This window comes from Xyrauchen texanus, chromosome 16, assembly GCF_025860055.1.
Source record: "Xyrauchen texanus isolate HMW12.3.18 chromosome 16, RBS_HiC_50CHRs, whole genome shotgun sequence".
NCBI lineage: Eukaryota > Metazoa > Chordata > Actinopteri > Cypriniformes > Catostomidae > Xyrauchen > Xyrauchen texanus.
In genome coordinates, this window is record NC_068291.1 from 18,982,291 (window position 1) to 18,995,042 (window position 12,752).

The 12,752-nt window shown below is 38.8% G+C and overlaps 1 protein-coding gene across 1 annotated transcript in view; it reads right to left on the reverse strand.

The window, feature by feature from the left end:
* pals1a (protein associated with LIN7 1, MAGUK p55 family member a) overlaps positions 1-12,752 on the reverse strand; it is a 52,032-nt gene that overhangs the window by 18,832 nt on the left and 20,448 nt on the right. The window contains exons 3-6 of the mRNA XM_052146141.1: positions 7,536-8,052; positions 4,439-4,647; positions 419-496; positions 57-206 (exon numbers count right to left, since the gene is read on the reverse strand). Coding sequence (XP_052002101.1) covers positions 57-206; positions 419-496; positions 4,439-4,647; positions 7,536-7,986 — 888 coding nt within the window. The 5' untranslated portion in view covers positions 7,987-8,052. The remainder of the gene's footprint in view (positions 1-56; positions 207-418; positions 497-4,438; positions 4,648-7,535; positions 8,053-12,752) is intronic.

The window sequence follows — 12,752 nt, forward strand, 5'->3', positions numbered from 1 at the left end:
AGAGTGAAGACAAAAAATTATACAGTGAGGCAAGACACTGCAATGCCATCCCTCACCAGTGGGATGTCCTTGGACTTCTCAATCCGTACAATCTTGACGGTCTCCCCACCCCACTGCGTGAGAGTTTCACTTGCAATAACTGAAGGGACAAGAGGCTCCAGCTGCATCTCTTCTTCAGCCACACTGTCATGGGCCATCATAAGAGCCTGGAAAATACATACAGAGATGATGAGCAGTTACAACCAGGATGAAAGACACTGAGTTCTGAGATGGAATTCTAGAGATAAGTGTCAGAGTAGCCATGAGCCTGACCATAACATCTAATAAAAGATCAAAGAGCTTAGGCTGTTGGACGGGGACTGTGATTACAGCTGTAGGCATCAGTACAACATGGTGTGTGTGAGAGAATGAGACACACCTGCACATGAGGAGTTGTGAGCAGAGAGCTTAGCTCCAATCCCTCCTTCTGTGAGCTGTTGTGCAGCATGGCCTGGACCTGTGAGGACAGTGAATTAGCCCAAACAAGATGAATTAACGAACACAGCCCACTACTACAATTACCATGCTGTAATCAGTTTTTACAATAGAACTGAAAGCAGCAGTAAATTGCTGAATTTGAATGAACAACCTTTGAGAAAGTTTTGTGAGTAGTGATTTCACACGTATATTACAAGACAAATAGAAACAATGATTGAGAAGGGTAAAGAGGATATTATGTTGTTTAGTTTCAGGTTGTCCCAAACTGTACTAGAAAGCAGAACTCTTGTGATGGGTCAGCACAATTGGGAGAGACATGGAGAGGTTTTAGAAAAGGTCTCACACTTCGGTTTAATGTACTTTGCTCAAATCAGTTACTGATGGACCAGATGTAAAGGGCCATTTTTAGAGAACTTTGGCAATACAGAATTTATGAAAAGATGATTAGTTCAGGAGATAATATTTCAAGATCTTGATCAAATCTGGATTAGGATGGCCACTTTTGAATACGCTTTCCAGACTGGGTCTTCTAACCTGTCCCCCCATAAGAGAGAGTATTACTGTGAGAGCAGAGTACAGGGGCCGGTTGCATAAAACTGTTTTAGACTAGTCTTACTAGTTAGTCGTCTAAAATGTTGGTCTTAATTTTTTCAGTCAGTTGCATAAAAACTTAGATCAGTCTAATTATAGACCAAAATGTAAGACAGCACACCTCAGGCTAACTTTTGTTTACATTCCATTTTGCCATTGAAAATAACTGTCAGCTGAGCCAGTGGGGGCTGAAAGGGGCTTGAGTTGAGACTTGGTTGAAGACTTTGACTTCAAAAATGGTAACAAAATGTTGTAATTAATATATTATAAAAATGTATTGAGTCCACTGTCGGCCATTTTTTTAAGCTGTTCAGTGTCTTATTTTTCCCACAATACAATGCAAATTAGACTGTCTTACTAAAGACAACTGTGAGCTTGTTTTATGCAACAGGCTTTCTATGGCGTCTTTAGCTAGTCAAACTAATTGTTAGATGCAGTCTTAAGATAATGGCTATGTTTATGCAACCGGCCCCAGGTCAGTGGATTTGGGACTTAATGAATGCGGAGGACAGAGCAGCTCTCTGTCTGTATTGTCCAGCACAGAGTGAGAAAACCAAAACCAACAACAATAGGTTTATCGGCCTCTCATTAGCACTACACACAACAATGACTCCAAATAAAGAGCCTTTTTTCGCTAAACATCAGCTTCATTAATGTAAATACTCACACAGACAATCATTTGAACAGCTTTAAATATTACAGCTTCAGACCTGACTTAAGATAACGTACAAACAAATGGATACTAAACATCAGTTTTTTCGGGAACTGAATTGGAGAGATCTTAAGTCAATATCAGCAGACTCGAGTGACTGTATGACTTTGATAATTAAACTGAATTTCCCTTAGTTTTTTGAAAAATAATTTCTAAATTTCACATAAACAGCCACAATATTATTTCCATAAAAATGCTCTAATCCAGTTTGAACAGTCTTTTGCCAAGTGGCTTTAATAGCACAAAAGCAAACATTCCCATGTTCACTTTTCTGCTAACTGCTCCTTTGTTGTTGACACTCTGAATCATCTTGTCCTGAACTGTTCTTTGATGTTATTAATTGACAGGCCAAGTATTTTCTTTGTCACTGATGAAAATAAATGAATAGAACATTAAGACACATTTGGCAAAGTGTGTAATTTTACTTTTCACTTCGTAAAAGAATGGCTAAAAAGAGATAATAGACTAGACCAGAATATTTATAGTCAAACCTATGGCCAAATTAATTAGTTTCAGTGAATTTCACACAAAAGAACATCACATTGAACATATTATAGGGACAATCTCTCTGGAGTCCCCTGGGGTTAATTGTCTTGCGCAAAGGCTCACAGCTCACTTGTAAGGATCTACTACAACAAACCAGGACGATATCAATGCGAACAGGAGCAAACGTTCTCCTTCTTCACCCCAGAGCATCCACCTTGAGCTTTGCTGTTTGGGGGATATTCCAATATAATGTGCCTATTTTACACAATCAATTACACTTCTTATCTCACAAATGCAACCAATATAAAATTTTGAATATTTTATTGAGCTCTCTGAAAAGTGCAAATCCAGTATCCCCATTGGGACATCCACAAAAAATATAATAAAGAAAAATAAGTCACATACATGTGAATATCAATCGTTTGATGACAGCTCATTGCCTTGTGGAATGAGGTAAACACTACAATGACAATTTCTCATCTCTACAACAGTCATGCAAGTCTTTCAATTCAAAATAATTATGTCCATGACAGGACATAATGTGATATCCTTGTTTTTTTCTTGTATACAACTTCCACAGTTGTACTGAAAAATTATGTTACAGTTTACTGTGATACAAGTTAGTAAGGGTGTTGATGTGAAGATGTGAAAAGTCTTGTAATAGACCCTTCACTAAGCTCTGCCCCCCTTGGTGATAGTTGCTTGCTCTGACAAGCTCTGCAGAACTTCCGATATGAATGAATGGGAGACTGCCGTGAATGGTGAGGTTTTTGGAAAAAAATTATCATAAATGGAATGGATAATATTTTTACGTCGGCTAGTATGAAGTGTCATTGTAAAGCATATGTATCAGAAGTTTTTGAAAATAAATTATTAAATTACACAGTCATTTGATTAAAAACTGTGGAGACTGTGAATCAGAATCAAGACAAATGATTATCCAGTCACTTGAAAAGAGAAAAACTTAAATTAATGGTGATAACACATCTACCAACATTAGTGTAAGTGAACAGAGCTGTTTATAACATCTCAAAACACACTCACTATGATGGTCATTTGGAATGAGGGTTGACACAGCTTAATCCATAAAATGCTCCTCTCCAGATTTAAAATTTCCCCCAAGAAAAAACATTGTGTGTATCCTCTCCGGGTACCTCATGTCACTATTACAAATGACCTGGCAACAACGGTTTTTAAATTTTGGGGATTATTTTTTATAAAATCCTGTTTAAAAGTAGTGAAACACACAATACTCACATAGGCTCTCATTGTAAAAAGGCAAACAGTTGTTAGAGTAATGGCAGCAGGGCAACAGTTGCTAAGACAGGATTGGTATGAAGCACTTTTAAGGAGGGGCTTACCAAAGGGTCAATTGATGTTGGGGCAGGGAAGGTGTTTTCTCTTTATCTTGTCAGCACGGTTCAGAATTTCACAGCTGTTCAGCCACTTGACATGATTGAATTGCTCCATAGTGCTTTAAAACAGAAAATTCTCATGCAGAATTCAAATTGGTTGTATGCACCACTATATCGAGGGAAGCACGATTTACTCATGCATGTGAGCTGCACTGACTGTTCTATCCTGTCACCAGAGTTCGCAGCATCCGTGTCCTACCGTGTCCCACATGACATGAGAAGCATATTTAGTGTTTAAACAATTAGATGAATATTGCATATTGACGTGGCTGGCATCAGAATATCAAAATAAAGGTGCATCTTAAAAAAATAGATATTGAAGTTTACGTGTTGAATCGATGATATCGCATCATTGGTGATTAGATCGATGCATCCGTTTTTTCAGACAATTTTTCAAGAGCTCTTCCATTACAAGCTACAAATTGAGGGTCAATTGTCATGTGGCAATTTTTACGTCTATTAACAATGTCCATAGAATGCTGTGCCCAGTCAAGAGCAGTTTGAGGAACTCCGAAGCAAAGACAAGCAAGTCTTTGAGAGGTCTTCAGTTTAATTTTTCACTCTTTTTGCCTATTAAATTGATATTACTTTTCTCGTTGTTTGTGATTTTGGGATAAGGCTATTTAACAATTTTATAGAATCCCTGGCCTCCTCAGCTTTCAAAGATAAAAACAACTTTTTGGTTTGGCTCCGTTTAGTAGTTGGACCATACTGATCTCACCTCCTGTATCCATGCATGCAATAATGTGCTGCTCACCTCTTGTGTGAGGTTCTGTGCATGGTCAGTCAATGGGAAGGGTGGGCTGGGCCGGTTCATGTAATGGGCCACAGCGTTGTGGATGCTGAAGGCTTTCTGGAAGTCTGGCTTCTGGACCAGCTGTAGAACCAGCTCCACATCCTCTTGACTCTGAGAGTCATTCAAACAATGCTGCACCTGCTTCAGGGACATCAACAGGTCCTCCAACTCTGAGTAAACACACACACACACACAAACACAAAATCATTCCATGAGATTTAAAAATATTTACTTCATCCTAACTTCAACTTCATATTTGTCCATTGATCACCCATATGCCTCAAAAAACAGTGACTTCACAGAAGAATAAAGGTACATACCTCACGATCATTGACCCGGAAAACTCATAAGAGTGACAAAGGCATTTTTATTGATCGTCATCAACACCGCATACAATTTGAGTAAATCAGAGCTATCATTCAGCTACACAAGCACTGTTCTTGACGAACCAACTTCAGCTATTTTACTGTCATTTCGAGCATCTTACTCCACTATAAAGGAATGGTGAGACACAATGGGGGTGTGTTTTCTTTGTGTGGTGTGCGGAGTCTAAGAGGGTGGATTAATAGAGGTATTAGTAGACAAATCAAATATCTTAAGTGTTACCTTTGCATTGTCCTTAATCTTTATGCACATTTGTTTAAGAAAATGCTTTTGTGCCACAAAAACCTTTGGACTGTCTAAAAACAGAGTAGGGAGAGCATGACAAACAACGAACAGAGACCAAATGGAACAGAAAGAAAGAATCAGCAAACGCAGTACAGCAACAGCAGTCTGGGTCAGAATGTTTCATAAAAGGATTTTAATTAGCCTAACCTCCCCCTCCTAGGGTCCTCTCCTCCCTCCCTGAGGAATTCCACTCACACACATCCCTCGGCCATGACTTTCGGTCACAGCACCAAGTGCCTCTCTCATTTGCACAATAACTCAGTCTGTTATTCTTTGCCTTGCATGCTGGACTTCCCCTAATGGAGATCTATTCAAAACCAAGAATTCACTCTAGGGGCGGAGTGCGAGTATGTAAGTTCAATCTAATGGATCAAATTCCAGCTAGAGATTTCATGCTGAGAGAACCAAAAGAAAAGGAATACACCGTTGTGGTGTGAGGAAACGGCATCAGGAAGCAGAAAGAGAGTTGTGGTGAAAATCAATCTGTCAGATGCAAAGAAACCAGCTAAAAGAAAAAATATAAGTGGAATATAATTTTGTCCTAATTTAGATTCAAGACTAGTGCCTCTCTTTTTCTTAAGCACTCTTAATCATCAGTAACATGGCTCAAAAGAGTCTGCTTCACCTCCTCTAAGAATAACTTTACTGATGCGTGCTGATTTTAGCAGACAAGGGCTCTTCAGTTGGCTCTGCATCATTTTGAACCATGCAATATTTCATAATTTTTCCTCCTTCGTAGAAATGTATTTATTTTGCCTTTTTGCCACTTTTATTGATAGGATTGTAAACAGTTGAGATTTGCCAATATGGGTTTGTCAATTGTCGATGATGATATTGGTAAATAGAGAGCATGGTGGACGATGTTTACATATAAGTAATATGGGCTAAATGCATTTTAATCATTGCAATTAAGATGCACACAAATGCAGAAAAAAATAAAACTTTGACTTGAAATTCACTTATAATATTTGAAATAATAAATTGTGCATTACCAGGCTCTTGGTAAATTATGGAACAGACAAAAGGGAGAACTAACGCTTCAGTTGGCCAATGGCGATAATCTCAAAATTGCCAAATATGGGACGATTTTCTGGTCTTCCACTAATGGGGAAAGGACAGGAAACTATAGGGACAAGAGGGGGGAATGGAAATATTGCTAAATACAAACATTCCGGATTCAAACTCAAACATCCACAGTCACAACAGCTCAATGTGTCTGGTTGATGGGTGCTAAAGCCAAGTGTAGACTAACATGATTTAAACATGTCTACTTTGATGTTCGGAGTCGGTGACTGGTCCACAACGAAAAGTCTCAGATCTCACGATCAACGGTCTTATAGTGTGTGCACTCCTGCAACAAGCAACAAGTTGCAGAGGCTACGACAGTTTTCAATTTAGCTTGATATCTAGATATCTTGTCGTCAGGTGTGCACACTGTCCTGAGAAGCGAGAGACCGACAATGAGCAACAGCCAATATAGAGATATATGAAATATACAGCGAGCGCAAGAGGAGATCAAGGTATTGTGAAGCTGGAGACAAAAAATTATTAGAAAATAAAATAAACCCTCACCCACATCTCCCCATCCACTGTCTTAATTATTTTAAACTTTTTTTCTTTTTTCCCCTTTGCACGCAAACAGGCGAGCCATTCTTTCATGTTTGTTGACATATTATCTGCGTTTATGAATTAATTTCATTATAGCAATTTTAAGATGCATTTTGGCCAGACGGTTTGAAACAGGATGACTCTGCAGACAGCTGTAATGGACATGTTTTGTTTTTTTTTGCGGATTTAAAGGGAAATAAGCATACGTCGGAAAGTTTGGACCTGCACAATAGGGGCACAGATATAAGAAGTGGGCACATTAGAGCCCCAGTTAAATGTACTGCTCTAAAATAACTCAGAATTCTGCTCAAAAAGTTATATTTGCATATAATTGAGGGAACCCGTGGGCCGGTTTTTAACGCTTTTCTTTTCATCTTGTACGTTTTTGCACTTTATTATCATTCAGTAATACGCAGACATATAATTGATGTATGTCCTCATGAAATGAGAGACTCTCTCATCGAAATCCACAAACAAGTGGTCAAAAGAGATGACCAGATGTAAGAGTGATGTGTCTCACTTGTACATTTGTGTACAAAAATGCATCTTAATACCAGGTGTACACAGGGCCTCAGTCGGGATGATTGGTCGTGTAGTGTGACCACCAACATGACAGAAAAACAAGATTGTGAGACGCAGGGCACCAACTGCAAGTTAAATGGTAGATCACAACCATTGCATATCTACTGCTACTTGCTCTTTAGTGAATGTCAATGGGGCTGTTAAAGTTTATAGCACCAACCTTTGTAAACCATGCTCATTAGCGGTTTATAACACCCACCTAATAGGGCTGGTGGTGCGATGAGGCTCTCCAGACCTCCAATGGAGCCTCCAGGACCTTCCATTTGCTCAAAGGTGGGGTTATCGATGCCCACCTTGGGGTTCTGGGAGAGCTTCTTAAGGCGCATAGAGGAGTTAAGGTCGAGCTCCTTGCGTTCCTCCTCCTCGCGCCTCCTACGGTCCTCTTGCTGCTGGCGGATCCGTTCAAGCTGAGCGCTGCGTCTAACAGGAAGAGTGCGGGCACCCAGATCTCCGGGGCAGTCCACCGCCATCTCCCTGTGTCTCTGCACCACCTCCTCCATGGTGTCAGTGCCTCCACTGCTCCCTCCCACACCCTCTAATTCAGTCAAATATCCGTTCATGTATGAGGTGGTCATCATTGCTGGTGTGTTGTATGTGTGTGGGAGTGTGTGTATGTGTGGGCTGAGGGTTAGGAGGGGTGCTTTCTGCATGGTGTGCGGGCTGGGGCCATGGCAGAAGGGCTGAGGTCAGCAGCGTCTCCAAACAGGGAGCCACAACTGGAAGAAAAGGGAACAGTGGTTAGAGAAGTTTTATACACACCCAAACCTGACCAACAACATGATTTGAGATGTTACTGCTGAGAATAAGAAACCTTCACCAGGATAAAACTCACATTTGTATGCATACTTCAAAAAGTTATATAAATATACATTGTGAAATAAAAGTCTAAGAAATTTAAATCTACATAGTGTTAGACTTATTTGAACAAAGCCCTAATCCCAAGAATTAAACTTTGGCACATAGCCAAATATAGGGACCAGCATAGAGACATGGGGTGGGCTCTTTTGAAGCAATCACCTGTATTTGAGTTGTTTTGACCTCTTGTTTTTACATTGAGTACATGCAAAATACAAAAGCCTCTATACCATCACAACAGGAAGTTGTCTTGCTTTCCCATGGAGCCCTCATGTAACATTGCTGATTAATTCCAGTGCTATTTACAGCATACAGCCCTATATGAGTGCACAGTTATTTAAGGAGATGTTTTAGATGAATAAAAACTGTACAGTACTTTCCATAAAGAGGATGAAACCAACATTAAGTTCTCACAACATAGGCACTGACAGATAAACAGTACGCCACACACATACACACACACACTAAAGTGGCCTTGCGTTTGTAAATTCCCTGTCAGCTGTCTGAGGCTGGCCAGAACTTGCTGTTATCTGCCTCTTTTTCATCTCCATTTCTGACAGCTGGCACTTTCAGAAAAGCCCAAACCACTTCTCACCCCCCACCAAGACCCTGCAGATGTGAGCGGCCCTGACCTTTAACCCACAAAGCCTTTCCTTCCATCCTCTTAGTAGGATTTCGGTAACAAACAATCCTGAGTCATGGCTCTGTCACCCAGTGAGTCAGGTGATGAGCTGGGGAGACACTTTAAAACATTATTCATGGGAGAGTTATTTAGAATTTAAGTGTCTGCTTATGACTTCCCATTTTCTTACCACAGAATTATGCATGAGATAGTGACACCACTTAAAATGGGCATCTCCTTTCAGGAAAAACCATCTCATAGGATAAAGGAAAGACACGTGACCACACAGTGAGGATAATGGATAATCTTTGTCCCTCCATCTACCCCTCCTCCATTCCTCACTTCGCTAACTACTTTCAATGTGGACATACGGTATAAGTACCAGCCTACACTATAATTAAATGAAATATAATGACAATACTTGAATATGACCTACTGACAGGTATGGGTCACCAGAGAAACTGTGAAAAACTGAAATGACTCACTTGGATACTGGCCTATCTACAGATGAGGCTAGATTACTTCATCTCCCAACCTAGGACTGGCTATATATATTAATGGCGGTGATAGTGTCAATCGATAGATTTTGCTATATCATGTACGTCGCAATATGTCCATGTGCACATCGTGTGTGTATCTATCATTGGGCAGGCCTTCACATGAGGCCGAGATAATTGATGAGACATAGCCAAAGCCATTTTCCGGCAAATTCAATAATATTCATTTTGCTTTTGGCACTTCACAAGCGCTAAATATGTTTCTCATCCGACACGAGCATCTGTGTTTGGATACATGTGGAAACGTAAAATACACCAAGCAGAAGAACGTTATTCATTTATTGCTTAAATACTCATTTGACCACATAAATGGTAATATTTTATATTGATGAAGTTCATTTCAACATTCAAAATAAATGTAGACATTATTTGAGCAAAGAATGGTTTTACTGGCATATCCTTTCACAAAAAAGCAATTTTGTTCTGACACTGTGTCCTGTAAGATCATCCTAGATCTTTTGTTTGCTATTGTGTTTACACGGTCACAAAAACATTTGTTTTAATCACATCTGAGTAGGGATGAGAATATATGGTTCTCATGATTTGGTTCAATAAATGGATACGAGGTTCACCATTCAATATAATCTTGATTTGATATAATAACATTTATAATAATTTTTTTAAATGCTCAATTACTCATCAAAATAAATATTTGACATGTCATTTAATTTATGATCATGAGGAGTCAGCTACGGAATCTTGTCACCACCAGTGCAAAGCTTGCTCAATATTGGCAGCAGGTTGGTGTGAGTGCATCTGCACACACAGTGAGGCGAAGACTTTTGGAGAATGGCATGGTGTCAAGAAGGGCAGCAAAAGAAGCCACTTCTCTCCAAGAAAAACATCAAGGACAGACTGAAATTCTGCAGGGAGTACAAGGATTGGACAGCAGAATCCTGGAGCAAAGTTATTTTTTCTGATGAAACCCCCTTCCTACTGTTTGGGACATCTGGAAAATTGATAGTCCGGAGAAGAAAAGGTGAACGCTACCATGTGTCCTGTGTCATGCCAACAGTGAATCATTCTGAGACCATCCATGTGTGGTGTTGCTTTTCATCCAAGGGAGTGAGTTCTCTCACTATTCTGCCCAAAAACACTGCCATGAATAAAGTATGGTATCAAAACGTCCTGCAAGAGCAAATTCTCCCAATGATTCAGGAGCAATTTGGTGATGATCCGTGCATTTTCCAGCATGATGGAGCCCCATGTCACAAGGCAAGAATGATAATGAAGTGGCTCGGAGATCATTACATTGAAATTTTGGATCCGTGGCCAGGAAACTTCCCGGATCTTAATCCCATTGAGAACCTGTGGTCAATCCTCAAAAGGTGAGTGGACAAGCAGAAGCCCACAAATTGTGATCAACTCCAAGCACTAATAAGGCAAGAATATTCAGCATGCCAGAGTGAATTGCAGAGGTTATGAAGAACAAGGGTCAACACTGTAAATATTGACTCTTTGCATATATTGAATGTTTTTGCCAATAAAAGCCTTTAAAACTCGTGAAATGCTTATCATTGTTTTCCAGTATACTATAGAAACATGAGAAAAAATTAGATAAATAAATAAACCTAAATGGACGCATTGAAAGCCAGATGTTCTTTATAGACACATCAAAATGACTGAACACGCACTTACAGAAGACATTTTAGTTGACGGCAACAACTGTGCGAGGCAGGACATGGTTTGCCCCATTTTTAGCGACTCACGTGCACACAAACTGCAGCCGAACGCGTCGCATATTTAGAGAAATTGACATGAAACACAGTCACCTTCGGCATGAATTGGAGATGCATCCAGCTGCATACTCGCATCAGGTTCAACTACTGATGAGTTGTGTGAGATAACACGGATGCTACATGACTGAAGCGGCAGTCGGGGACAGATCAAGTAAGATCAATGCCATTCTGTACATGTCTTCTATCATGTTTCCATCAAAAGCAACTCAACCTTTATTTATAGAGCACATTTATAACAACAGGGGTTGACCCAAAGTGCTTTACAATACATAATTCAGTCACAACATAAATATACCATAATGCACCTTATATAAATACTAATAAAAATTATTCATCGTGACAAGTCTATAGTTCAGTGAAGAAATGCCGACTAATAAAATATAAGCTTTAGATCACGTGACACGTGTCTTAACATGTAACTGATATTGCTGTTTCACTGCCATGCTCTTTAAACATGATCTGATTTATGTGGTTTGTCTGCATAATTCCATGTTGCACATTTTTTTTTAGCAAACGGTGCCTAAAATGTATCGAACTCGATACCCAGCCCTAACTACCGGTACTGCAGAAACACTGGTATCGTTACATCTTTTTTTATTTTAGTACTGGCTTGGTACTAACACTATTGTCCAGCCTCAGTTACTACAACAGCAAGTCTATGCACTGCAAACAATGACACGGTAAACTAAAAACATAAAATGGGGATTAAAAAATTATGGGGATAAAATATATTTAATAAACATAAAAATAATATACTTAAATATGCAATATAACAATTACAAGAAGTCAATTTCAGAAGTCATACATATCTGATATGTCACAGTAACTTCACCGGAAAACGTAGATACATTGTAATTGGTTAACACACAAATAATGTTCGATTCATAAAAACATGACAAACGATATAAGCTTCAACAAACACACAAGAAAACATATATGTTTTTTTTTATTTTTTATTTAAAGATAACCATGTATAATTATTTCATCATTACGTATTGAATTATTGTTATATGAGGGGCTTTCTCAGCAAATATTTGTATATGCGATTAATCGCGATTAATTAATTGGGACACCATGTTATTAATTAGATTAAAATTTTTAATCGATTGACAGCCCTAAAAAATATTAATCATTTTTATAGGATAACCGTAGTGAAACGAGGTTAGGTAAGGACATTGTGTATTATGCATTATGTACACAATCAATATTGGTAATTTGTTTATTTTTAACCAAAATATCTTACATCGTGCAGCTTTAATCTTACGTGAGTTCTATTATACCTCTAATAAAAAATGTATTGCGGCATCTTTGCCTTCGTATTACCTTCTTTTAATAAACAACTTCACAGATCTTGAGTGTTTTCTTCCCAAAATAAATATGAACAAAATGAATACAATTGCTGTGACTTGCAGTGCACTGCAGTGTATGTCTTTCTATTCAAAATTCCTTTATATACCAAAACTTGGTGGTGTCTCCACAAAATATTTATTTCTGTGCTACTGTTAACAGTCATTAACAGTTGTACTTTTGCTGGCAGTATTAAAGTATCTAATAATGGGTCAGACTGAAGATGGGTTTTGTTTGGTGAGATGTGTTTTATTGTTTGCATTGCGTTTCATTCATAACGTGTAGAGTTTTAAGCA